Genomic DNA, 24,896 nt, shown 5'->3' with positions numbered 1-24,896 from the left:
TGTGCATTCTAACAATTCTGTAGTAAATCATGGTCCTTCCAAATTTCTTTTTGGATTTATTAGTGAATGTTGGGGGCTTCGTTTCTGAACATGGAAATGTCTTCTCCAGGCTTACTATACAAAAAGCTTCAAAATTTTAAATATAAACCAGAAGAATTGCAGACGCTGGGTATCAGAAGCAAAAGCAGAAGTTGCTGAAAAAGCTCAGCAGAGCCAGCAGGATCTGTGGAGAGAAATCAGAGTTATCGTTTTGGGTCCAGTGACCCTTCTTCAGAAGGCTCAACATCTGTTTTGGTTCATAATTTTAAAGGTCATGATTAGATCTTACAGCCTCACCTCACCACATAACCTCAAATTCCCTTGAGCATTTTCTATGAATGCAGATGCATTGCTGTGTTCCATGATTCTGAAAGCACTGTTGCCAGAATGTCAAAAACTTTTTTATGTACATTTACCAGTGCCATAGAGACCCCAGAGTAGTCAATCATGTCGGTACCCTGAATACGTACTTTCACTTCAGCCAACCAGCGATGGGGATCGTTTTCTAATCCATGTGTAAGCGTTATTGCCTGCAAAGAAAATTAGATTGCGGTTTGCTTGTTAATGGAAGAGATTGAATTTGGAAAGAATGATCACTGAAAAAAAACACTACTTTCCAGGTGACAGTCCATGCGGTTTATAACAGTTTGTAAAGAAATTAATTAGGTTCATGATTCTGCAGTATGAACCTTGATCGATTTGCTGATGAAGCCTGAGCTGCAATCTCTGAGCAGCTAGTACAGTGTGCAATCAGGAGGTCACTAGCATGCAACCTCATACCAACTCCAGTTAGACACCTTTCGAGGCTTGCAGTTTTTTTCATTCAAATCCAAACCTGATTTGCTACTCAGTCCATCACAAGTTATTGTTGTACTGTAGAATAACATTTCCAGCTTATACAAAAACACAAGTCCATTTGCAGCATATCAGCTGCATCTATGCTCAGAAAACATTTATTGTTACATCAGGGCTAAAAGTACGTGGCAGGGAGTTAGAAGTAGCAAAGTTAAGTGCAGAGATTCTGACTTGTGATCTTAATTAGTTGGATGTGGGAAGGACGTATTCAGTTGTTGTCAAATCAAGAGCAAGGGGTCATCCTTTAAAAATAAGGAAAGCTGAGAATTTTTTCTCACAGAGGATCACAAGTCTTTTGAACTTAATTCCTCAAAAGGCAGTGGGAGCAGTGTTTGAATGTTTTTAAGGCAGGGACAGATTAAGTGCAAAGTGAAAGGTTTTTAGTCACGGTTGATATAAGCCGGCATTTATTGGGCATCTCAATTTGCACTTGCATAGGCATTGGTGGGCTGCCTTCTTGGCCAACTAGAATCCATTTGCTGTAGGTACACCCACATTGCCATTTGGGAGGGAGGGAGGGAAAGACAGTGAAGGAATAGCGATTTAGTTCCAAGTCTGGATACTGGGTGGCTTGGAAGGAACTTGCAGTTCATGGTGGCCCCTTTTATCTGATGCCTTTGTCCTTCTAGATGATTGTGGTGTTGGTTTGGGAGGTGCTGTCTCAGGAACCTTGACGCATTTCTGCATGGCATCTAGTGGATAGCACACACTGCCATTCATGAGTGTTGGTAGTGGAGGGAGTGAATCTTCGTAGATGTGGTGCCGATCAAGTAGGCTGTTTTGTCCTGCATAATGTCAAGCTTCTTGGGTACTGTTGGATTCACACTCATCCAGTCAAGAGAACATTCCATCACACTCCTGACTTGTGCCTTGAAGATGGAGGATTGACTTTGGGGGTACAGGAGGGGAGTTAGCGATGTTTATTGTAGTAGATTTAGTGATAATGCCATTGAATGTCAAGGGGAAATCCCTCCTCTTATTGGAGTTGTTTATATGTATCATAAATCAGAAAAACATTAACAACGTGCATTACCACACCTTTTCAAACTTCACATTCAATAAGTATCATCAGAAATGCAAATGGTTAAGTGCACAAAGACCATAAGGCACAGGAACAGAGTTAGGCCATGTAGTCTGATCTGCCATTCGATCATGACTGATATGTTTCTCAAACTCATTCTCCTGTCTTCTCCCTGTACTCCTTGATCCACTTACCAATCAAGTCTCTATCTATCTCTGTCTTAAATGCACTGAATGACTTGGCCTCCACAGCCACCTGCAGAAATCAATTCTGTGGATCTCACAAGGAATCAAGGGCTACAGGGAGAGTGCAGGGAAGTGGAGTTGAAATGCCCATCAGCCATAATTAAATGGCAGAATAGACTCGATGGGCCGAATGGCCTTACTTCCACTCCTATGTCTTATGGAAATAAGTTCCACAGATTAACTACCCTCTGACTGAACAGCTTCCTCCTCATCTCACTTCTAAAGTATCCTTGCTTCATTCTGAGGCTGTGCCCTCAGGTCCTAGTCTTTCCTACCGTTGGAGACATCTCCACATCCACTCTATCCAAGCCTCTCAGGTTCTGTAAGTTTCAATCAGAGCACCATTCATCCTTCTAAAGTCCATTGAATATTGACACAGTGTCCTCAACTGCTTCTCATATGACAAGTCCTTCATTCCAGAGATCACTCTTGTAAAAGATGGCAGCAACTTCATGCACAGCAAAATCAAAGAACAATGAGATGACTAACCAACTGAAGGATGGCCAATAGCAGCTTGCTAAAGCTGTTGCCAAACACAGACTATAACCGAAGACTGAATTATTACCTTAAATTCAGTTAACTGATTGTTTTCTCCCCCATTTCACAAGTTAGGCCACAAAACCATAACACTTAGGCGCAGAGGGAGGCCATTCAGCCCATCATGTCCATTTTGTCTTTCAATTAGATTATGACTGATCTGATAATCCTCAAATCTACCTTTCTGTCTTATGCCATAACTACTGATTCTCTTAATATCTCAACCTTGAATACGCTTAACAACCAAGTCTTGACAGCCCTCTGCAGTAAAGAATTTTAAAGATTCACCATTCTCAGAAGAAATTTCACTTATCTGTCTTAAAAGGATGACCTTTTACTCTGAGATTATGTCCTCTGGTCCCTAGACTCTTCTAAAAGGGAAACAGCCTCTAACTTATTAAGCCCCCAAATATTCCAATATGGTCAGCTGCTCTTGATTAACACAGTGTGGAGCTGGAGAAACACAGCAGGGAAGTTGACCCAATATGTGTTGTCTCTGACACCAGCACCTGCAGTTCTTGCTATCTCTGAGCTGCTCTTGGTTGTTCACTTTACTGTTGTGTGATTTTGCTGTGCGCAAAGTCTTCTAAATGTCAATGGCACAATCAGCCTCCCTTCTTAAGGAAAGGAACTCACCCAGTTAATCTGCTAGGGACTGCCTGCAGTATGAGCATATCTTTGCTTAGATAAGGAGACCAAATCTGTTCACAGTATTCCAGGGACAAAAACATTAAACGCTGGAGAAACACTGCAAGTCTGGGAACATCTGTGGAGGGAGCAACAGTGTTCACACTTCAACTTTAATATGACTCTTCTTCAGAACCAGAAGTGTCTGGAAAATGGGCGTTTTTATGCTGTTGACTGAGGTGTAGAAGGAACAAATGGAACAAAATGAATGGGTGTCTAGGGCAAAAGATGAAGGGAGTGCTGATGATAGAATAGAAATACAGACATAAAATAGGAGTAAATGATGGATGTGAGTGGAGGTAATGGGTCCGTTGTTCTAAAAGCAAAGCCAAGGTGAAACATCAAGGCACAGATTTGTGTGGGTGGGTGTGCATGTACATGTGTGTGTGTTTGTGTATGTTCATGTGTGCGTGAGATGAAGATTGCGAGAGAGGGAGACTGCAAGAAAGATGGGTGTAAGAGTGTGAGTGTGCGTGTGTCAAAGTGTGTGACAGACTGTGTGAGTATGTGAGTTGACCATACCAGAAACTTTGGGGGCTTGATAAGTTAGAAGTGGTGAGGCTGTAAGTGCGCATGTACATGTGTGAGTGTCTGTATGTGAGAGGGGTTTATAACATATGTGTGCGCGCTAGCATGAGTGGGTTTGAGTCGGAGACAGAGAGAGAGAGAGGGAGAGACAGAGAGAGGGATGACCATATTGGAATCTTTGGGGATTGCTAAGTTAGAGGTGGAGGGGCTGTGTGCATGTCTGTGGGTGAGAGTGAGAGTATGAGTGCGAATGTGAGTGCGAATGTGAATGCACGTATGTGTGAGTGAATTAGTGTGTGTGTGAGAGTGTGAAGAGAGAAAGAGTGCATGTCGGTATGTGTGTGAGAAAGGGACAGTCAGAGAGTGAATATGTGAGCCAGCGAGTGAGTGTGAGCGTGTGTGTGCATGCAATCAGCACCGAGAACAATGATTATGTTCCAGAGTTAATGTACTCAATGGTGAGTTCTGCAAGTTGTGAAGTGACCACGTGGAAAATGAACAACACTTCAGGCCTCAGCACTGAGGTCAACAACTCTGGAGAATTCAATTCCAACTCTCCCCCTCCCATTGTATCTTTCTGGTGTCTTGCTGACTTTGTAACAAACTTATTTTCATATTTCAAAGCTATCATTTGCACCAGAATTACATCTTAGCCCTTCTTTACCACCATTAACACCACCATTAGCTTTTGCTCTGGGCACCCTCACCATCTGTTCCACCCACTCCTCCTACCCCTTTGTCAAAAGTATCAAAAACAACATTTTCTGGATCATTTCAGTTCTAATGAAGAGTCATACTGGATTCTAGAATTAACTCTGTTTGCTTCTCCACAGATGCTCCCCAGAGTTTCTCCTGCATTTTCTGTTTCTTTTATTCCTGGAATACTATGATCAATTTTGGTCTTCTATTCTTCCTGCCAAAGCGCACCACCTCACATTTTCCCACATTCTGTTCCATCTGCCAAGTTTTCACCCATTCACTCAGCCTGTCTACATCTAACTGTAACTCTTGGCAATATCCTCCGTACTTACTTTCTCCCCTATTTTTGTCATTCACAAACGTGACTGTGTAATAAAGTCATTAATACATACTCTAAACAGTTGTGACCCCAACACTGATCCCTGTATCCCAGGGATCCATGACCCTAGTCCTCTAGTTACAGGTTGCCATCCTGAAAATGTCCCCTCTATCCCAACTCTATGCCTTCTATCAGCTAGCCAATCTACCATCCATTATATTATAATACCTCAACACTATGGGCTCTTAGATAACAAGGTGTAGAGCTGGATGAACACAGCAGGCCAAGATGCACCTTAGGAGCAGGAAAGCTGCCGTTTCAGGCCTTGACGCTCTGGGCTCTTATTTTGTTAAGTAGGCTTATGTACAGTACCTTATTGAATGCCTTTTGGAAATCCAAATGTATTATATTACCATAGTGAATGCACTTAGATAGAACCAGAAGATGCAGTGGTGCTGGATATGTGTTCATCAGCATGGAAACTGGCACTTCGGTAGGTTTTAACTGGAAAATCACTCAGAAATCCTTTAGGAATCTGATGAAATTATAGTTAGTTAAAAATGCTTCCATAGAACTACCTGAATAACCTAAATAACTACCGTAGAATAACCTGAAATTGTCCATTCCTCAGTGCGAGTAGAATGACACCAGCAGTGTCAGCAACTAAAATTATACACAACTACAGTGACAATGCTTCAAACAATAAGTTAATTTTAGGAATGATTTTATATTAGTTCTGTAGCTGGAACTAAGATTGCTCATAATTACTGTATTTGAGCAAGGTAAGACATTAATAAGGGATAACTTTGCATCCTCTTCTGGAAAGAGGTCTTGGAACATTAAAGCACAGAGACTTTTGCTGGGCATCAAGAAAACATATGCTTTACACAGCACTTTTCGCAACCACCAGCTATCCCACCACGTAATGAAGTACTTTTTAAGGTGCAAAGGTAAAATCAATATTGTCCTACAAGACCACGGGACTGCTCTCTCATTATAGAAAGACAACTGGTGGTGGTTTAACCTGAGGGTTATCACAACTCAGGCAAGGGAAAAGGTGAGAAGGAAAGTCCTTCATGGTGACCTCAATTTGTGCAGGAATTGGACTTACACCGTTGGTATCACTGTGTGTCACAAACTAGCTGTCCAGCCAAATGAGCTAACTGGCCACCTCTTTTAAGGTGTAGTCACTGTTATAATGTAAGAAACACGGCAGCCAATTTGTACCTCGCAAGCTCCCACAAACAGCACTTCAATAACAGCTGGATAATAACTGCCTTTGGGATGCTGGTTGAGATACAACTATTGCCCAGGGCTCTTCAGAGTAAGACTATTCTGGGATCTGTCATGTCTACTTGACAGGGCAGATTGAATGGTTTAATACCTCATCCAGAAGACATTGTGCCCAACAGCGCAGCACACTTTTAGTTTTGCATTGCAATGTCAGGTTTGATTTTTGTGCTCAATTAAACCTGCATCGTGTAACACAGGGACAGAGGAATCACCCACTGGGCCATAACTGATCAACAAGGAAAAACTAAAGCCAAAGTATGAATGACTATAGAATCTAATGCACAGAATTCAAGTGGCAAAAATATAATCGTGCTGATTAAAAACAGCCAAATAAAAATCTATTCCTTCAATCATCAGTCACAATATTTCAATACCCGTTAACTGATTTCTGGTGCAGTACTGGGATCGAAAAACATTCAAAGTAAAATACATGAATAAGGACAATGTATTGTTAAAGGAATGAATGCAGCAAGAATTTTTATGATTTGCACTAAAGTCAAAATGACTTAAAATAAATCACTAAACTTCTGAGACTGACAGAAATGAGATGTAGGGTAAACTGGAGTTTATTGCACATGTGAATCTACCCCCTCGTTCTTCAAACATCTTCACTGAAGTGAAACTTTCTGCTATAAATACAATGAAGGAAAAATATTCTAAGAAATAGTCTCTGTACGAAACAATTGTATTGATCGTCAGTGATTTATGTACAGTACTGTAGGATTGTGTTAGCCAGGCTTAAAATTTTCGTTAATCAGTCAAACATTGAGAATTCAAGCATCATCCCAGGGAATTCAGCATAATAACAGGACTTCAATGCACTGTTGAGGAAGCGGTGCATTGTTCAAAGTGCTTCCTTTTGTTTGGGGTATGTTTCCAAAGACTCTATGACTCAACTGCACTCTCAGATGAATAGTCAATAAAATAAAGCAGGAAGAATACTTCTGGTATGCTGGTCAACATTTATTAACTAATTTATTATCACTAAAATATACCAATGGGTCTCACATGGATGTGACATTTTGCTACATGCAAAATGGCTTGTTTACAAAAATAAGTGCCTACACTGTACCTCAAAAACAACTCATTCTCTACAAAGAATTGCATTGTGAGAATGTGAAAGACGCTGTGTCAATGTAAGCCCATTCTTTGTCAACAAATTGTATTTGAATGGGAATGCAAGATTTAGTGAGACAGAAGAATTAATGGAGATCAATATTAGTTGAGAAATGTGCTGAGAAAATTGATGGGATTGAAGGCAGATAAATCCCCACGGCCTGACAATCTATGTTGTAAAATGCTTAAGGAAATGATTCTAGAAATAGTGGATGCATTGGTGGTCATCTCCCAGGATTCTACAGACTCTGAAAGAGTCCCTGCAGATTGGAGGGTAGCTAATATCACTTCATTATTCAAAAAAGGGAAGTAGAGAGAAAACAGGGAATAATAGGCCAAGTAAGCCTAACAGCGGTAGTGGGGAAAATTCTCAAATTCATTATCAAGGACTTTATAGCAGTGCATCTAGAAAGCAGTGGCAGGGTCACGCAGAGTCAGCATAGATTTATGAAGGGGAAACCATGCTTGACAAATCTGTTGGAATTCTATGAAGTTGTAACTAGTAGAGTTGACAAGGGGGGAGCTAGTCAATGTGGTATATTTAGACTTTCATAAAGTGTTTTGACAAGATTAATGTGCATGGGATTGGGGCAAGTGTATTGGGTAGATGGATGGGTAGAAAACTAGTTGACAGAGAGGAAACAGAGAGTAGAACTTAATGGATCCTTTTCAAATTGGCAGGCAGGTGCCACAGGGATTGGTGCTGGAACTTCATCTATTCACAATGTAGATTAATAATTTGAATGAAAGAACAAAATTTAACATCTCAAAGTTTACAGATGGTACCAAGTTGGGTGAGAGGGTGAACAGTGATGAGGATGCATAGATTCTTCAGCATGATTGGGCGGCATGGTGGCTCAGTGGTTAGCACTGCAGCCTCTCAGCGCCAGGGACCCGGGTTCGATTCCAGCCTCAGGCACCTGTCTGTGTGGAGTTTGCACATTCTCCCCGTGTCTGCGTGGGTTTCCTCCGGGTGCTCCGGTTTACTCCCACAGTCCAAAGAGGTGCAGTCTAGGTTGATTGGCCATGCTAAATTGCCTATAATGTTCACGGTTGTGTGGGTTATAGGGGGATGGGTCTGGGTGGGATATATCAAGGGGCAGAGTGGACTTGTTGGGCTGAAGGGCCTGTTTCCACACTGCAGGGAATTTAGTCTAATGATCTGGACAGGTTGCGTGAGCAAGCAAATCAATGGCAGATGCTGTATAATTTAGATAACTGTGAGGTTCTTCACTTCTGAAGCAAAACCAACAAGACAGATTACTGCCTGAATGGCTGTAAACTAGGAGAGGGGAGTGTGCAGTGGGACCTGGGTGTCCTTATGCACCAGTCAAATTTGGGGTAGACCATTGAGGGCGGAGATGAGGAGATTTTTTTCACACAAAGAGTGATGATCCTATGGAATTCATTACCACCGGAAGTAGCTGATGTCAAAAAACTGAATGTATTCGAGAGGCGACTAGATGTAGCACTTGGGGAGTAAATGGGAACAAGAGTTATGGGGAGAAAGCAGGGTTAGGCTATTCAGTTGGACGATCAGCCATGATTATGATGAATGGCAGAGCAGGCTTGAAGGGCCAAATGGCCTTCTCCTGCTCCTAACTTCTATGTTTCGAGTTAAAGTCCCTAGGAGCTCCACTGCAGCATCATCAAATAAAACTTCATGCAACAATATAGAGAGGGGTAAGTCAGAGGCATACATTTTAAGGACTGCTTTAAAAGACAGAATAGCACCAAAGGTCAGATAATGGAAAATGCAAAGCCTTCATTCAAGATAAGGTGCAAGAACATTTCTAGTTATTCATTTGGCTGGATAGTTGGTTTTTTTTTAAAATCAGGAGTGGAGTGATGCCATAGTGTACGTTCAATTCCTGTACTGATTGAGGTTACCATACAGGATTCTTCTTCTCAAGCTCTTCCCTCACTTGAGCTGTAAAGACCCTCAGGTTAAACACAACCAATTACCTCTCTCTAATGAGAGGGCAGCCCTATTGTCTGGTAGGACTTTGGCAGATTCACCTTTACTCAGCAACTAGTAATAACTCCAAACTGCCGATGAGAGATGTGGAAACAGAGACAATGATTTCACAAGAGAATGTGATAGCCAGTTGACAAAAAGAAACTTTCAAGGTTACAGGGGTTAAGTGGGGTAATTTGGCTGATTAGGTTGCTATACTGAGAGCTGGCATGGATTTGATGAGCTTATTGACTTCTTTCTGTGTCATAATGACTTTGAAGGGCAGGCAGGTTTAGAAAGGAAACGCTTGAGGTCAGAACAAATTTAAGAATAGCCTCCAGTGGGATGCACTAATGAAAATCAGGATGCACAGGAGGCTAGAATTAGAACATAGGACAGTACAGCACAGACCAGGCCCTTCAGCCCACGATGTTGTGCCGACCATTGATCCTCATGTATGCACCCTCAAATTTCTGTGACCATATGCATGTCCAGTAGTCTCTTAAATGACCCCAATGACCTTGCTTCCACAGCTGCTGCTGGCAACGCATTCAATGCTCTCACAACTCTCTGTGTAAAGAACCCGCCTCTGACATCCCCTCTATACTTTCCTCCAACCAGCTTAAAACTATGACCCCTCGTGTTAGCCTTTTCTGCCCTGGGAAATAGTCTCTGGCTATCAACTCTATCTATGCCTCTCATTATCTTGTATACCTCAATTAGGTCCCCTCTCCTCCTCCTTTTCTCCAATGAAAAAAGTCCAAGCTCAGTCAACCTCTCTTCATAAGATAAGCCCTCCAGTCCAGGCAGCATCCTGGTAAACCTCCTCTGAACCCTCTCCAAAGCATCCACATCTTTCCTATAATAGGGCGACCAGAACTGGACGCAGTATTCCAAGTACAGTCTAACCAAAGTTTTATAGAGCTGCAACAAGATCTCACGACTCTTAAACTCAATCCCCCTGTTAATGAAAGCCAAAACACCATATGCTTTCTTAACAACCCTGTCCACTTGGGTGGCCATTTTAAGGGATCTATGTATCTGCACACCAAGATCCCTCTGTTCGTCCACACTGCCAAGAATCCTATCCTTAATCCGGTACTCAGCTTTCAAATTCGACCTTCCAAAATGCATCACCTCGCTTTTATCCAGGTTGAACTCCATTTGCCAACTCTCAGCCCATCTCTGCATCCTGTCAATGTCCCGCTGCAGCCTACAACAGCCCTCTAGACTGTCAACGACACCTCCAACCTTTGTGTCGTCTGCAAACTTGCTGACCCATCCTTCAATCCCCTCATCCAAGTCATTAATAAAAATTACAAACAGTAGAGGCCCAAGGGCAGAGCCCTGTGGAACACCACTCACCACTGACTTCCAGGCAGAATATTTTCCTTCTACTACCACTCGCTGCCTTCTGTTGGCCAGCCAATTCTGTATCCAGACAGCTAAGTTCCCCTGTATCCCGTTCCTCCTGACCTTCTGAATGAGCCTACCATGGGGAACCTCATCAAATGCCTAACTGAAGTCCATATAACACCACATCCACAGCTCGACCCTCATCAAATTTTCTAGTCACATCCTCAAAGAACTCAATAAGGTTTGTGAGGCATGACCTGCCCCTCACAAAGCCGTGTTGACTGCATTTGATCAAGCCATGCTCTGCCAGATGGTCATAAATCCTATCCCTCAGAATCCTTTCTAACACCTTGCAGACGACAGACGTGACACTTACTGGTCTGTAATTGCCGGGGATTTCCCTATTTCCTTTCTTGAAGAGAGGAATTACATTTTCCTCTCTCCAGTCCTCAGGTACGACTCCAGTGGAGAGCGAGGATGCAAAGATCCTCGCAAGTGGCGAAGCAATTGCAATTCTCGCTTCCCAAAGCAGCCGAGGACAAATCTGGTCTGGGCCTGGCGACTTGTCAATCTTAATGTTTGACAAAATTTTCAGCACATCAGGTTCCTCTATCTCTATCCATTCCAGCACGCACACCTGCTCTTCAAAGGTTTCATTCACTACAAAGTTGGTTTCTTTCGTAAAGACAGAAGCAAAAAACTCATTTAGGGCTTCCCCTACCTCCTCAGACTCCACACACGAGTTCCCTATGCTATCCCTGATCGGCCCTACTCTTTCTTTGACCATTCTCTTATTCCTCACATAAGTGTAAAATGCCTTTGTGTTTTCCCTAATTCGTTCTGCCAAGCCTTTCTCGTGCCCCCTTCTGGCTCTCCTCAGACCATTTCTGAGCTCCTTCCTTGCCTGCGTGTAATCCTCTCTAGCTGAACTTGACCCTAGCTTCCTCCACCTTATGTAAGCTACCTTCTTCCTTTTCACAAGAAGCTCCACCGCTCTCGTCATCCAAGGTTCCTTTATCTTACCCCTTCTTGCCTGTCTCAGAGGGACTTATTTGGACACTAAAGTTATGCACAATACTTCTAGAACATTTCAGAACCAGGTATGTAAGGGTAAGAAGGTTTAAAAGAGCTGTGATGAAAAGCTCTCTCACCCAGAAGGCAATGGGAATCTGGAATTCACCGTTTCGGTCCCAACCCGCAACGTCAACTTTCCTGCTCCTCCCATTATGCCTGGCCTGGTGTGTTCCTCTAGCTCCACACTTCCTTATCTCTGACTCTAGCATCTGCAATTCTTGCTATATCTTACAATAATCGGTGGGTTTTTTTGACTGGCGCAGACATGGTGGGCCTTTTCCTGTTCTGTAGATTGCTATCATGCTATTTCAGTAAATTAAGCAGTTCATGCCTAGACCTAGTTCTCAAGTTTCATCTATCCAAGAACTTGTTCAGAAATATTACAACTTTTAATTACAGTCTCATTGGCAAGCTTTGGTGAGCCACTTAACTTATTAAGTGACTGGACTAGCCATCAGGTACATTCAGCACAGAAGGTCATCAGCCAGCAGCTCACTTTGAACTCTAGTGATTTGAAACAGCTCTTGAATCAAATTCAGATTCATTCAGCCAATAGCTATTTTAAGCTAAACACCATGATTTGTTTCTGTAGGTGCATGTGAATATACTACCCATTTTCCAATGGTATATAAAAAATTAATTCAGACCTCTGTTGGCCACTGAAATTTCAACACTCGTTTCAAATTGCATAAGAAACAACATGCACCTCTTTGGTTTGATAGAGAAAACAAACCCATGGCGATTCAATTAGAAGCGCACTGAGATCTTAAAAGTAGTTTAGAAAAAAAAGGGGGAGAATGAATCCGTGTTACATGCTCCAGTATGGTTTAGAAGTCACAAATCCAAAGGAACTATCCAGTAAGGACCAGAGGAAGTTTCAAAGCAAGTCACACTAAGCTGTTCTCAATTATCTCCACTCGTACTCATCAATACTACTCTCAACAAAGGCTTAAATACAGATCATCTGCCTGCAGCCTATATTAAAAAATGAAATACAGATGACAGAGATCAACATAGCAGGTGATAGAGAAGGGGAGGAAGATTACTGAAGTTAGTCGTACAAAGTCAATAAGAGTTTACATTGATTACTTTGAACTTGTCACCAGGATCCCGAGAGAGGAAATCACATGCAGCATCAATTTCTTTTCCCACAGAACAAAGGATTGTCTCTTGCTCTGTTTGGACTCTTCTGATTTGATCGTTAAGTTGAAATGTCATTTGCTCCAATTGTCTCACAGATTCTTCTCCATTAACAGCCAGCTTACCCTGCAGAAACAAGATAAACAGTCATTATTACAGGTTTCTTAAGTAATACTGTGCTCGATACTTCCATATTAAAACACATTGAGGAGAGAAAAACTATTTACACAGTATCAGCATATTTCCAAACACTTCACATCGAAAGAAACACTTCAGCATTGTAATGTAGTAAGACATGGAATATGGACATAGCAAGATCCAACAAATAGTAATGATGTTAAAACAAGAGATAAAAGTTTACGGGAATTCTCCAGTAGACAAACTGGAAGTTGGAAGCACACAACAGGCCAGGCAGTATCTCGAGGAAAAGAGCAGTCTGGCCTGCTGTGTCCTTCCAGCTCCTGTCTGTCTACTTTGGAATCCAGTATCTGCAGTTTTTTTTTGTCTCTAACCAGAATTCTCTTGCTCCTTTCAAAGTTTCATCATGAGAACTTTTGCACACATCTGGAACAGCAGATGGGGCCGCAATATAAAATTTCATTCAGAAGGTGACATTGCAGCACTTTCTTCGTACCTTCCAAGATTATCTGCTTAAGCCTATGACATGGGACTTAAATCCACAAACCCTAACTCACAGGTGGCTGTGCTAACACTAAAGGTGTTGATCTTGAATGTATTTTCAAAATAAATTACTGTTGTCTTAATTAGCAATGCCAATTAAGATGCTTCATCTCAGAAATCTCACTAACAATCTTCCAAAACATTCATAAAATCATTCAAATTGGGTGATTCAGCTCACCAAGCCAGCAATGCCTTCCAATAAAATTATAGCTGAACTGACTGTGAACAGACTGTGAACTTTTCTGCCTATCCCCCATAACCCTCAACCCTCTTAACAATCAAAAATCTTTCTGACTCCACCTTGAATTGATGTAATGACCAAGTCTCCAAACTCCAAAACTTTCTGTGGAAAAGAGTTTCAAAGATTAATGGGGTAATAAAACGTGAGGCTGGATGAACACAGCAGGCCAAGCAGCATCTCAGGAGCACAAAAGCTGACGTTTCGGGCCTAGACCCTTCATCAGAGAGGGGGATGGGGTGAGGGTTCTGGAATAAATAGGGAGAGAGGGGGAGGCGGACCGAAGATGGAGAGAAAAGAAGATAGGTGGAGAGAGTATAGGTGGGGAGGTAGGGAGGGGATAGGTCAGTCCAGGGAAGACGGACAGGTCAAGGAGGTGGGATGAGGTTAGTAGGTAGATGGGGGCGCGGCTTGGGGTGGGAGGAAGGGATGGGTGAGAGGAAGAAGAGGTTAGGGAGGCAGAGACAGGTTGGACTGGTTTTGGGATGCAGTGGGTGGAGGGGAAGAGCTGGGCTGGTTGTGTGGTGCAGTGGGGGGAGGGGACGAGCTGGGCTGGTTTAGGGATGCGGTTGGGGAAGGGGAGATTTTGAAACTGTTGAAGTCCACATTGATACCATTAGGCTGCAGGGTTCCCAGGCGGAATATGAGTTGCTGTTCCTGCAACCTTCGGGTGGCATCATTGTGGCAGTGCAGGAGCCCCATGATGGATATGTCATCTAGAGAATGGGAGGGGGAGTGGAAATGGTTTGCGACTGGGAGGTGCAGTTGCTTGTTGCGAACTGAGAGGAGGTGTTCTGCAAAACGGGATTCTGATAAAACAGTCAATGTTGAATTGGAGATAATGGGAACTGCAGATGCTGGAGAATCCGACAGAACAAAGTGTGGAGCTGGATGAACACAACAGGCCAAGCAAATCTTAGGAGCACAAAAGCTGACATTTCGGGCCTAGATCCTTCATCACCCTTCATAAAATTGTAGTTCGAGTACAGAAAAGGTTGAGAGTAGGGTGGTCTGAAATAAAGTTTCAGGAACACAAGATGGCACCAGCAAGCAAGAAGTTGGTTTGAAGTGCGTCTACTTCAACGCCAGGAGCATCCGGAATAAGGTGGGTGAACTTGCAGCATAGGTTGGTACCTGGGACTTCGATGTTGTGGCAATTTCGGAGACATGGATAGAGCAGGGACAGGAATGTTTGTTGCAGGTTCCGGGATTTAGATGTTTCAGTAAGAACAGAGAAGATGGTAAAAGAGGGGGACGTGTGGCATTGTTGGTCAAGGACAGTATTACAGTTGCAGAAAGGATGTTTGGGGACTCGTCAACTGAGGCAGTATGGGCTGAGGTTAGAAACAGGAAAGGAGAGGTCACCCTGTTGGGAGTTTTCTATAGGCCTCCGAATAGTTCCAGAGATGTAGAGGAAAGGACAGCAAAGATGATTCTCGATAGGAGTGAGAGAGACAGGGTAGTTGTCAAGGGAAACTTCAACTTTCCAAATATTGACTGGGAACACTATAGTTCGAGGACTATAGATGGGTCAGTTTTTGTCCAATGTGTGCAGAGGGCTTGCTGACACAGTATGTAGACAGGCCAACAAGGCGCGAAGCCACATTAGATTTGGTACTGGGTAATGAGCCCAGCCAGGAGTTAGATTTGGAAGTAGGTGAGCACTTTGGTGATAGCGATCACAATTCTGTTATGTTTACTTTAGTGATGGAAAGGGATAGGTGTATACCACTGGGCAAGAGTTATAGCCGGGGGAAAGGCAATTACTATGAGACTTGGGAAGATTTAGGGAGCATAGGATGGGGAAGGAAACTGCAGGGGATGGGCACATTAGAAATGTGGAGCTTATTCAAGGAAAAGCTCCTGTGTGTCCTAGATAAGTATGTACCTGTCAGGCAGGGAGGGCGCTGTAGAGCACGGGAGCCGTGATTTACAAAGGAAGTAGAATCGCTGGTCAAGAGGAAGAAGAAGGCTTACATTAGGATGAGATGTGAAGGCTCAATTAGGGTGCTTCAGGGTTACAAGGTAGCCAGGAAAGACCTAAGGAGAGAGCTCAGAAGAGCCAGGAGGAGTCATGAGAAGTTGTTGGCGGATAGGATCAGGGTAAACACTAAGGCTTTCTATAGGTATTTAAGGAATAAAAGAATGACAAGACTAAGATGAAGGCCAATCAAGGATAGTAGTGGGAAGTTGTGTGTGGAGTCAGAGGAGATAGGGGAAGCACTAAATGAATATTTTTCGACAGTACTCACTCTAGAAAATGACAATGTTGTCGAGGAGAATACTGAGATACAGGCTACTAGACTAGGTGGGATTGAGGTTCACAAGGAAGAGGTATTAGAAATCCTACAGAGTGTGAAGACAAATAAGTCCCCTGGGCCAGATGGGATTTATCCTCAGATCCTCTGGGAAGCCAGGGAGGAGATTGCCGAGCCTTTGACATTGATCTTTAACTCGTCATTGTCTACAGGAATAGTGCCAGATGACTGGAGGATAGCAAATGTGGTTCCCTGTTCAAGAAGGGGAGTAGAGACAACCCTGGTAATTATAGACCAGTGAGCCTTACCGCAGTTGTTGGTAAAGTGTTGGAAAAGGTTATAAGAGATAGGATTTATAATCATCTAAAAAAGAATAATTTGATTCGGGATAGTCAGCACGGTTTTGCGAAGGTTAGTTCGTGCCTCACAAACCTTATTGAGTTCTTTGAGAAGGTAACCACACAGGTAGATGAGAGTAAACCGGTTGATGTGGTGTATATGGATTTCAGCAAGGCGTTCGATAAGGTTCCCCACAGTAGGCTATTGTACAAAATGCAGAGGAATGGGATTGTGGGAGATATAGCAGTTTGGGTCAGAAATTGGCTTGCTGAAAGAAGACAGAGGGTGGTAGTTGATGGGAAATCTTCATTCTGGAGACCAGTTACTAGTGGTGTACCGCAAGGGTCGGTGTTGGGTCCACTGCTGTTTGTCATTTTTATAAATGACCTGGATGAGGGCGTAGAAGGATGGGTTAGTAAATTTGCAGACGATACTAAGGTCAGTGGAGTTGTGGATAGTGACAAAGGATGCTGTAGGTTACAAGCTGACATAGATAAGCTGCAGAGCTGGGCTGAGAGGTGGCAAATGGAGTTTAATGCAGACAAGTGTGAGGTGATGCACTTTGGTAGGAGTAACTGGAAGGCAAAGTACAGGGCTAATGGTAAGATTCTTAGCAGTGCAGATGAGCAGAGAGATCTCGGTGTCCATGTACACAGATCATTGAAAGTTGCCACCCAGGTTGACAGGGCTGTTGAGAAGGCATACAGTGTTTTAGCTTTTATTAATAGAGGGATCGAGTTCCGGAACCAAGAGGTTATGCTGCAGCTGTACAAAACTCTGGTGCGGCCTCACTTGGAGTATTGCGTACAGTTCTGGTCACCGCATTATAGAAGGAAGCTTTGGAAAGGGTGCAGAGGAGATTTACTGGGATGTTGCCTGGTATGTAGGGAAGACTAGGGAGAGCCTTTTTCCTAGGATGGTGACGGCGAGCACGAGGGGGCATAGCTTTAAATTGAGGGGTGCAAGATATAGGACAGATGTCAGAGGTGGTTTCTTTACTCAGAGAGTAGTAAGGGAATAGAACGCTTTGCCTGCAACGGTAGTAGATTCGCCAACTTTAAGTACATTTAAATCGTCATTGGACAAGCATATGCACGTACATGGAATAGTGTAGGTTAGATGGGCTTGAGATCGGTATGACAGTCGGCACAACATCAAGGGCCGAAGGGCCTGTACTGTGTTGTAATGTTCTATGTTCTATTAAGATGCTGTTTGGCCTGCTGTGTTCATCCAGCTCCACACTTTGTTATCAATGTTGAATTGGAAACTTGTTTCCACAATTTTCCCTTGAACGATCATAATACAATATAGAATAACAGCATAATTTATTCCTTCACAGCACATAATCCTTTTTACCAAGATCCATAGAACAATAGAAATCTTACAGCACAGAAAGAGGCCATTTGGCCATTGTGTCTGTGCTAGCTGAATGAAATACTATTCTTTCTAATCCCACTTTACAAGACATGATCTTGCAGGTCACAGTATTTCAGGTGCACATTCAGGTACCTTTTTCAGATCAGGTAAGAGTTTGCATCAACCTCTAAACTCGGCAGAAAATTCCATACATCAACCACGCTCTGGGTAAAAACATTTTTCCTACATCACCTTTAACCTTATACCCAATCATCTTAAATCTGGGCCTCCTGGTAATAACTTTTCTGCTCGGGGAAACAGATTTTTCTCTGTCCACTCTATCCAAACCCCTCATTTCTCTTCTACATTTGAATTAAGACATCACTTATTTACCTCAGTTCTAACAATAAGAAACCTAGCCTATTCATAGCTGCAATTTTCAACCTCTGATATCATTCTTGTAAATCTTCTCTGTACTTTGTCTACAGCAATTATGTCAATCTGTAATGTGATGGCTAAAACTATTCACAAAACTCCAACCATGGCCTTACCAGTATCTTATAAAGTCCCAGCATTACATCCCTGCTTTTGAATCTAATACTTAGTCCAATAAAGGAAAATATCCTATATGTTTCCTTTTTCACCTCATCTACCTATTCTGCCACATGCCTGGATCTCCAGGCATGCATTCCAAGGTGTCTCACTTTCTCTAAAAGCATCTGCAACTGCTGTCACATGCTGCGATACCTAGTGTATCTGACCAGCTACACTTGCAACTTTCCTTTCACCTATTCTGGTTAAAAACATACCAACTATTTTCAACATCAGCATACATTACCTTACAAACAGTAAACATCATAAACAACGTACCTGATAAAGTCTTTGCAACTCCTGTCATCCTCTGGGTCAAGCATTTGCATTTGCCACATAGTCTAACTATTCATTCAGCTTCCAATATCACCTCAAAAATCAGTTACAAATGTTATCATTAGTGACACCATAAGTAGTGTCAGAAGCAGAAACTCTGGGTTCAGACCTCACTACTGAACTTGATGGCAAAGGAAGATGGAGTCATGATGCAGCAAAACAAGTCAAGTTTCAAATTCCAAAACTTCTCATTACATGCCAACCGCAGACAATTAAGTATGGGAGAAATTCCTGGTCAGTGATACAATAGAAAGAAGTTGAACCCTCTATTGAAGCTCCAAGACTACGACATGCATGTAAAAGTGCATGCTGTCATTATAATTCTGAGTCATCGGGTTCCCCTCAAGGAAGTTCAGGTACGTGGAGGGGTTGGGACTGACCTCTTTAGAGCCGAGACAGTTAAGAGGAGATTTGATAAGTGTTCAAAATTACAGGCAGATTTGACAGAACAACAAAATTATTTTCTCTGGATAAATACGCAGGCAACAACTATCATACTCCAGATAGCTAGTTGCAAAGGAAGAATTCAACCCTGTCTTCATTCACAGAGTAGGGCATTACAAGCATATTTGTCCTGACTCTGCTTGACTGGTATTAATAAAGTATTTTTGCATGAAAAAAATTGACTTATTCAGAGATGCTAATGACACAATTCCAGGGAAGGTAGGTCTCAAACCCAGACCTTCTGACCCAGGGGTCACTACCATTGCACCACAAGACTTCTCAAGTTCATCCAGGTTGAGGTTCAACCCAATCACCCTCATACCCTGCCAACGAGCTAATAACAAATACTATGTACTTGTTCATCAAACTGTGTGGACAGTTATGACTCATCTGAGGCAGGACATTCTTCAACTCATGCTTTCTTGCTCAGAGGTCAAGTCACTACCAGCACATCACAGGAAACTTTACCAGTGTCTCTTTATATAAAAGCATATATTATTAATCAACCTGCTATAATTAATCAACCAAAGACGAGGTGGCACGGTGGCTCAGTGGTTAGCACTGCTGCCTCATAGCATCAGGGACCCAGGCTCAATTCCACCCACGGGTAACCGTATGTGTGCACTTTGCATGGTCTCCCCGTGTCTGTGTGGGTTTCCGCCAGGTGCTCCAGTTTCCTCCCACAGTCCAAAAATGTGCAGGGTTGGTGTATTGGCCATGGTAAATTGCCCATACTGGCCAGGGATGCTTAGGTTAAGTTACTGCTTAGGGTTAGACATGAGAAATGCAGGGTAGGGGAATAGGTCTGGGTGGGAAGCTCTTTAGAGGGGTGGAGTGTACTTGTTGAATGGTCTGTTTCCACAGCGTAGGGAGTCTATGAATCTTGTCTCCAGAAAGGCTATGCTTTTGCCATTCCAACTATTACTTTCATGAACTGCTGCATCTGTGGCAGCTGACTGGGAATGATGAGATCAAGTAGGTGGTCTCTCCTATTGGTTCCCTACCACCTGCCACAGACCCAAACGAGCAACTATGCCCTTTAGGATTTGTCTAGTTCAGTCAGCCAATTCACTCTTGATGACAGACATTGAAGCCTCCACCCATAACACACTCTGTGCCCTTCCCACCCTCAGCACTTCCTCCAACAGACATTCAACATGCAGAGGTGCTAATTCAGCAGCCAGGAATGGGTAAGTGAGGGATACGGTATATGGTAATCAGCAGGAGGTTTCCTTTGTCCCTGTTCGATCTGTTGCCATCAGACTTCATCAGGTCTGGAATCAACGTTGAGAATGTCCTTCCACCGTATACCACAGTGTTGCCTAAATTGAGACTGTCCTGCCAGTGGGATAGAATTGAAGTTCTTAATTGGAATAAGGCAAATTTTAAGGGTATGAAGCAAGAACTTTCAAAGTTGACTGGAGTAGAATGTTCACGGGTAAAGGGATGACTGACAAGTGGGAGACCTTCAAAAGTATGATACCTAGAATTCAGAGGCATTATGTTCCTGTTAGAGTGAAAGGCAAAGCCAGTAAGATTAGGGAACAATGGATAAATAAAGATAATAAGGTTCTAGTCAAGAATAAAAAAGAATAATACTTTACATACAGACAAGTGGGATCAACCAAATCTCTTGAAAAGTATAAAGTGTAGGGGCATTCTTAAGAAGGAAATCAAGAAGGCAAAGGGGGGGTATCTGATAGCTTTGGTAGATAAGATTAAAGATAATCCAGAAAGATTCCACAAATATATCAACAGCAAGAGAGCAACTACAGACAGAGTAGGATTCCTTAAACATCAATGAGGCCATCTTTGTGTTGAGTGAGGGGAGTGGGTGGTGGTGTTGCTGGCTAATGTGCCATTCTTTAAGAAAGGCTGCAAGAAGAAGCCTGGAAGGTATAGACCCATGAGTTTGACATCAATGGTGGGTAAATTGGTAGATGTGATTTGGACAGATAGGATTTACATTCATTTGGAGAGACAAGGGATAGGCAGCATGTTTTTGTACAGGGAAATCCACGCCTCACAAACTTGATTGAGCTTTTTTTTAAATGAAGTAACCAAAAAGAATGATATATGGAGAGCAGTAAAAAGAAAGAACAAAAAAACAAAGAAAATTACAGCACAGGAACAGGCCCTCAGGCCCTACAGCCCTCCAAGCCTGCACCGACATGCTGCCCATCACAACTAAAACCTCCTATGCTTCCAAGCACCTCTATTCCCATCCTATTGATGTATTTGTCAATATGTCCTTTAAATGTCACTATTGTATCTGCTTCCACTACCTCCCCCAGCAGCAAATTCCAGGTACCTACCACCCTCTGTGTGAAAAACTTGCCTCGGACATCACCTTTAAACCTTGCCCCTTGTACCTTAAACCTATGGTCCCTGGTAACTGACTATTCCAACCTGGGAAAAAGCTTGACTGTCCACTCTGCCCATGCCCTTCATAATCTTGTAGACCTCTATCAGGTCGCCTCTCAACCTCCATTGGTCCCGTGAGAACAACCTAATTTTCTCAAACTCTCCTCGTAGCTAATGCCCTCCATACCAGGCAACAACCTGATACCCTCTCCAAAGCCACCACATCTTTCTGATAGTGTGGCAATCAGAAGTGAACATGATATTCCAAATGCAGCCTAAGGTTCTATAAGGCTGCAACATTACCTGCCAATTTTTAAACTCAATGCCCCGGTGATGAAGGCAAGCATGCCGTATGCCTTGTTGATTACCTTCTCAACCAGCATTGCCACTTTCAGTGGCCTGTGTACATGTACACCCAGACACTTCTGCCCATCAGTACTCTTAAGGATTCTGCCATTTACATATATTTCCCACCTGGATTAGATATTCCAAAAAAACTCTCATTTTTTCGAATTAAACGCCATCTGCCATCTCTCTGCCCAAGTCACCATCTGATCTATATCCTGCTGTATCCTTTTGACGGTCCTCATCGTTATCCGCAACTCCACCAACCTTTGTGTCATCTGCAAACTTACTAATCAGACCAGCTACATTTTCCTCCAAATCATTTATATATATTACAAATAGCAAAGGTCCTAACATTGATCCCTGAGGAATACCACTAGTCACAGCCCTCCGTACAGAAACGCACCCTTTCACTGCTACCCTCTGTCTTCTGTGACCGAGCCAGTCTTTTATCGATCTTGTAAGCTCACCTTTGACCTTGTGTAACTTTACCTTCTCTATGAGCCTGCCATGAGGGACCTTGTCAAAGGCCATACTGAAGACCATGTAGACGACTTCTACTGCCCCTACCTTCATCAATTATCTTCGTCACTTCCTCAAAATCTTTACCAAGTTATTGAAACATAACCTCCCCTTCATAAAACCATGTTGCGTCTTGCTCACACGCCCACTTATTCCCAAGTGGGAATAAAACCAGTCTTGAAGAATCCTCTCCAATAATTTTCCTACAACTTACATAAGGCTCACCAGCCTGTAATTAGCTGGAATATCCTTGCCATCCTTCTTAAACAAAGGAACAACACTGGCCATTCTCCAATCCTCTGGGACTTCCCCTATAGCCAGTGAGGATACAATGATTTCCCACAAGGCCCCAGCAATTACCTCCCTTGCTTCTCAATGCTTCTGAATTCTAGGCATCACTTTTGAACGTCTCCCATTTGTCAGTCATCCCTTTACACGCAAACATTCTACTCCAATCAACTTTAAAAGTTCTTGTTTCATACCCTTTAAATTTTCCTTACTCCAATTAAGAACTTTAATTCTGTCCCACTGGCAGGACAGTCTCAACAAAGGCAACTCTGTGGTATACAGTGGAAGGAAGTTCTCAACATTGATTCCAGACCTGGGGTATATCCCATCAGGCTCTTAATGTCTACCTTTATGTTTTTCAAGATTCCCAATACCTTGTCACTTTAGATCTCAACATGACCCAACCTATCTACACACCCTTCCCTAGACTCATCATCCACCAAGTCCTTCTTTATAGTGAACAGTGACGCAAAGTACTCAATTAATACCGCGCACATTTCCTCTGGCTCCACACATAAATTCTCTTCCCTGTCCTTGGGTAGGCCACACCCTGTCCCTGGCTACTCTCTTGCCCTTTGTATATGTATAAAAAGCCTTGGGATTTTCCTTAATCCTTAGGTCTTTTCTTTACAAACGTTGTTTACTTGGACTTTTTAGTAAAGCCTTCAACAAGGGTCCTCATGGTAGACTAATTAGTGAAGTTAGCTCACATGAGATTCAGGGCGAGCTTGTCAATTGGATACAAAAGTGGCTTTACGCTAGGAGGCTAAGAGTGGTGGTGGAAGAGTTCAAAACTAGGGAGCATGCTTTTAAGGTGAGAGGAGAAACATTTTAAAAAGACATATGTGGCAATTTATTTATACAGAGGGTGGCTTGTGTGTGGAGTGAACTGCCAGAGAAAGTAGTGGATGCAGGTACAGTTGCAATGTTTAAAAGATATTCGGATAAGTACATGATTAGGAAAGGTTTGGAGGGATGTGGGCCAAGTGCAGGCAGGTGAGACTAGTTTAGTTTGGGAACATGATTGGCGCAGACTAGTTGGGCTAAAGGGTCTGTTTCAATCCTGTATGACTCTGACTCTATAACATACACAGCAATGGTGATACTGTTATTTGGGATATTGTAAGATATGATAATGTGAAGGTGACATAGTTTGTTTGAGAATTCTCCCAATTTCAGTTCGTCTCCAGATATTGACAAAGAAGACTTTGCATGGTCGACAGTGTTGCATTTGATGTTGTTGTTTCTGAAGCCCATGTTGCCAATCTCATTTCAGTTCTTTTTGGAGACTTTCAAGCAGCTGATAAAATTGGCTGGCTTGCTAGGCCATTTCAGAGGGTCGTTAAGAGTCAATCACATTCCTGTGGGTCTGGTGCCACACGGAGACCAGACAACTCTTTTCCTTCCCAACAGGATGGGTTATTACAGCAATTGACAGTGGTATAATGGTCATCATTAGACATTATTCAATTCAAATTCCATCATTTGCTGTGATAAGATTTAAGCCCAGGTAATCGTAATATTTACCCACATCTCTGGATTACGAATAAAAACAGAAACTGTTGGAGAAACTCAGCAGGTCTGGCAGCATCTGTGGAGAGAAGGCAGAGTTAACATTTTGATTTCAGTGGCTCTTCTTCAGAACACTTCTGACAGGCCATTAGACTCAACTTACATAAAAATACATTCAGAGCTGCAAATGGTGCAGCTCACGTTATTGTGAAAATAATACTCTACATCAGATGAAGCATTTCCTTACGAATGGGTACTTTGCATCCTGCTGCATGAGAGGATAAACTTTACATCAGAGGTGAGAAGGGAGTGTAAAAATTGGATACTATCAAATAGTTTTAAAAAGCAGGTGCTAATTAGGGTGGATTATACAAAATTAATTTATCATCAAGTCCAGAAAGAGGGATGGGGAAGTTAGAATTGCAATAGCATAAATTTTGAGCTCAATCACTCAGTCTTGTTTGAGTATTGTAGGCTGGTGAATTGTAAATACACTCACCTGCTTAAGAGGGTGAGGGATTATCTTAACCCAACAAAACAATCTACAAGGAATCTGCAGCATCTACACAGCACAAGTCAGGAGTTTGATGGAATATTCTCCTCTCTTCTAGATGGGTGCAGTTCATTGGAACTACAATATTGTGGCCATTACGGAGACTTGGATAACACTGGGGCAGGAATGGTTATTGGGTGTTCTGGGGTATAGATATTTCAAAAGAAATAGGGAGGGAGGTAAAAGAGGTGAGGAAGTGGCAT

At 42.7% G+C, this 24,896-nt stretch overlaps 1 protein-coding gene across 1 annotated transcript in view; it reads right to left on the bottom strand.

Moving 5' to 3' along the window:
- The window catches only part of LOC125455519 (centrosomal protein of 128 kDa), a 475,711-nt gene that overhangs the window by 276,550 nt on the left and 174,265 nt on the right, over nt 1–24,896 (bottom strand). Inside the window, exons 15-16 of the mRNA XM_059648981.1 lie at nt 12,807–12,992; nt 510–569 (exon numbers count right to left, since the gene is read on the bottom strand). Of these exons, the coding sequence (XP_059504964.1) occupies nt 510–569; nt 12,807–12,992 (246 nt within the window). The remainder of the gene's footprint in view (nt 1–509; nt 570–12,806; nt 12,993–24,896) is intronic.

The sequence above is a fragment of the Stegostoma tigrinum genome, chromosome 10 (genome assembly GCF_030684315.1).
Source record: "Stegostoma tigrinum isolate sSteTig4 chromosome 10, sSteTig4.hap1, whole genome shotgun sequence".
Classification (NCBI taxonomy): domain Eukaryota; kingdom Metazoa; phylum Chordata; class Chondrichthyes; order Orectolobiformes; family Stegostomatidae; genus Stegostoma; species Stegostoma tigrinum.
This window is presented reverse-complemented; position numbering and strand designations above follow the sequence as displayed.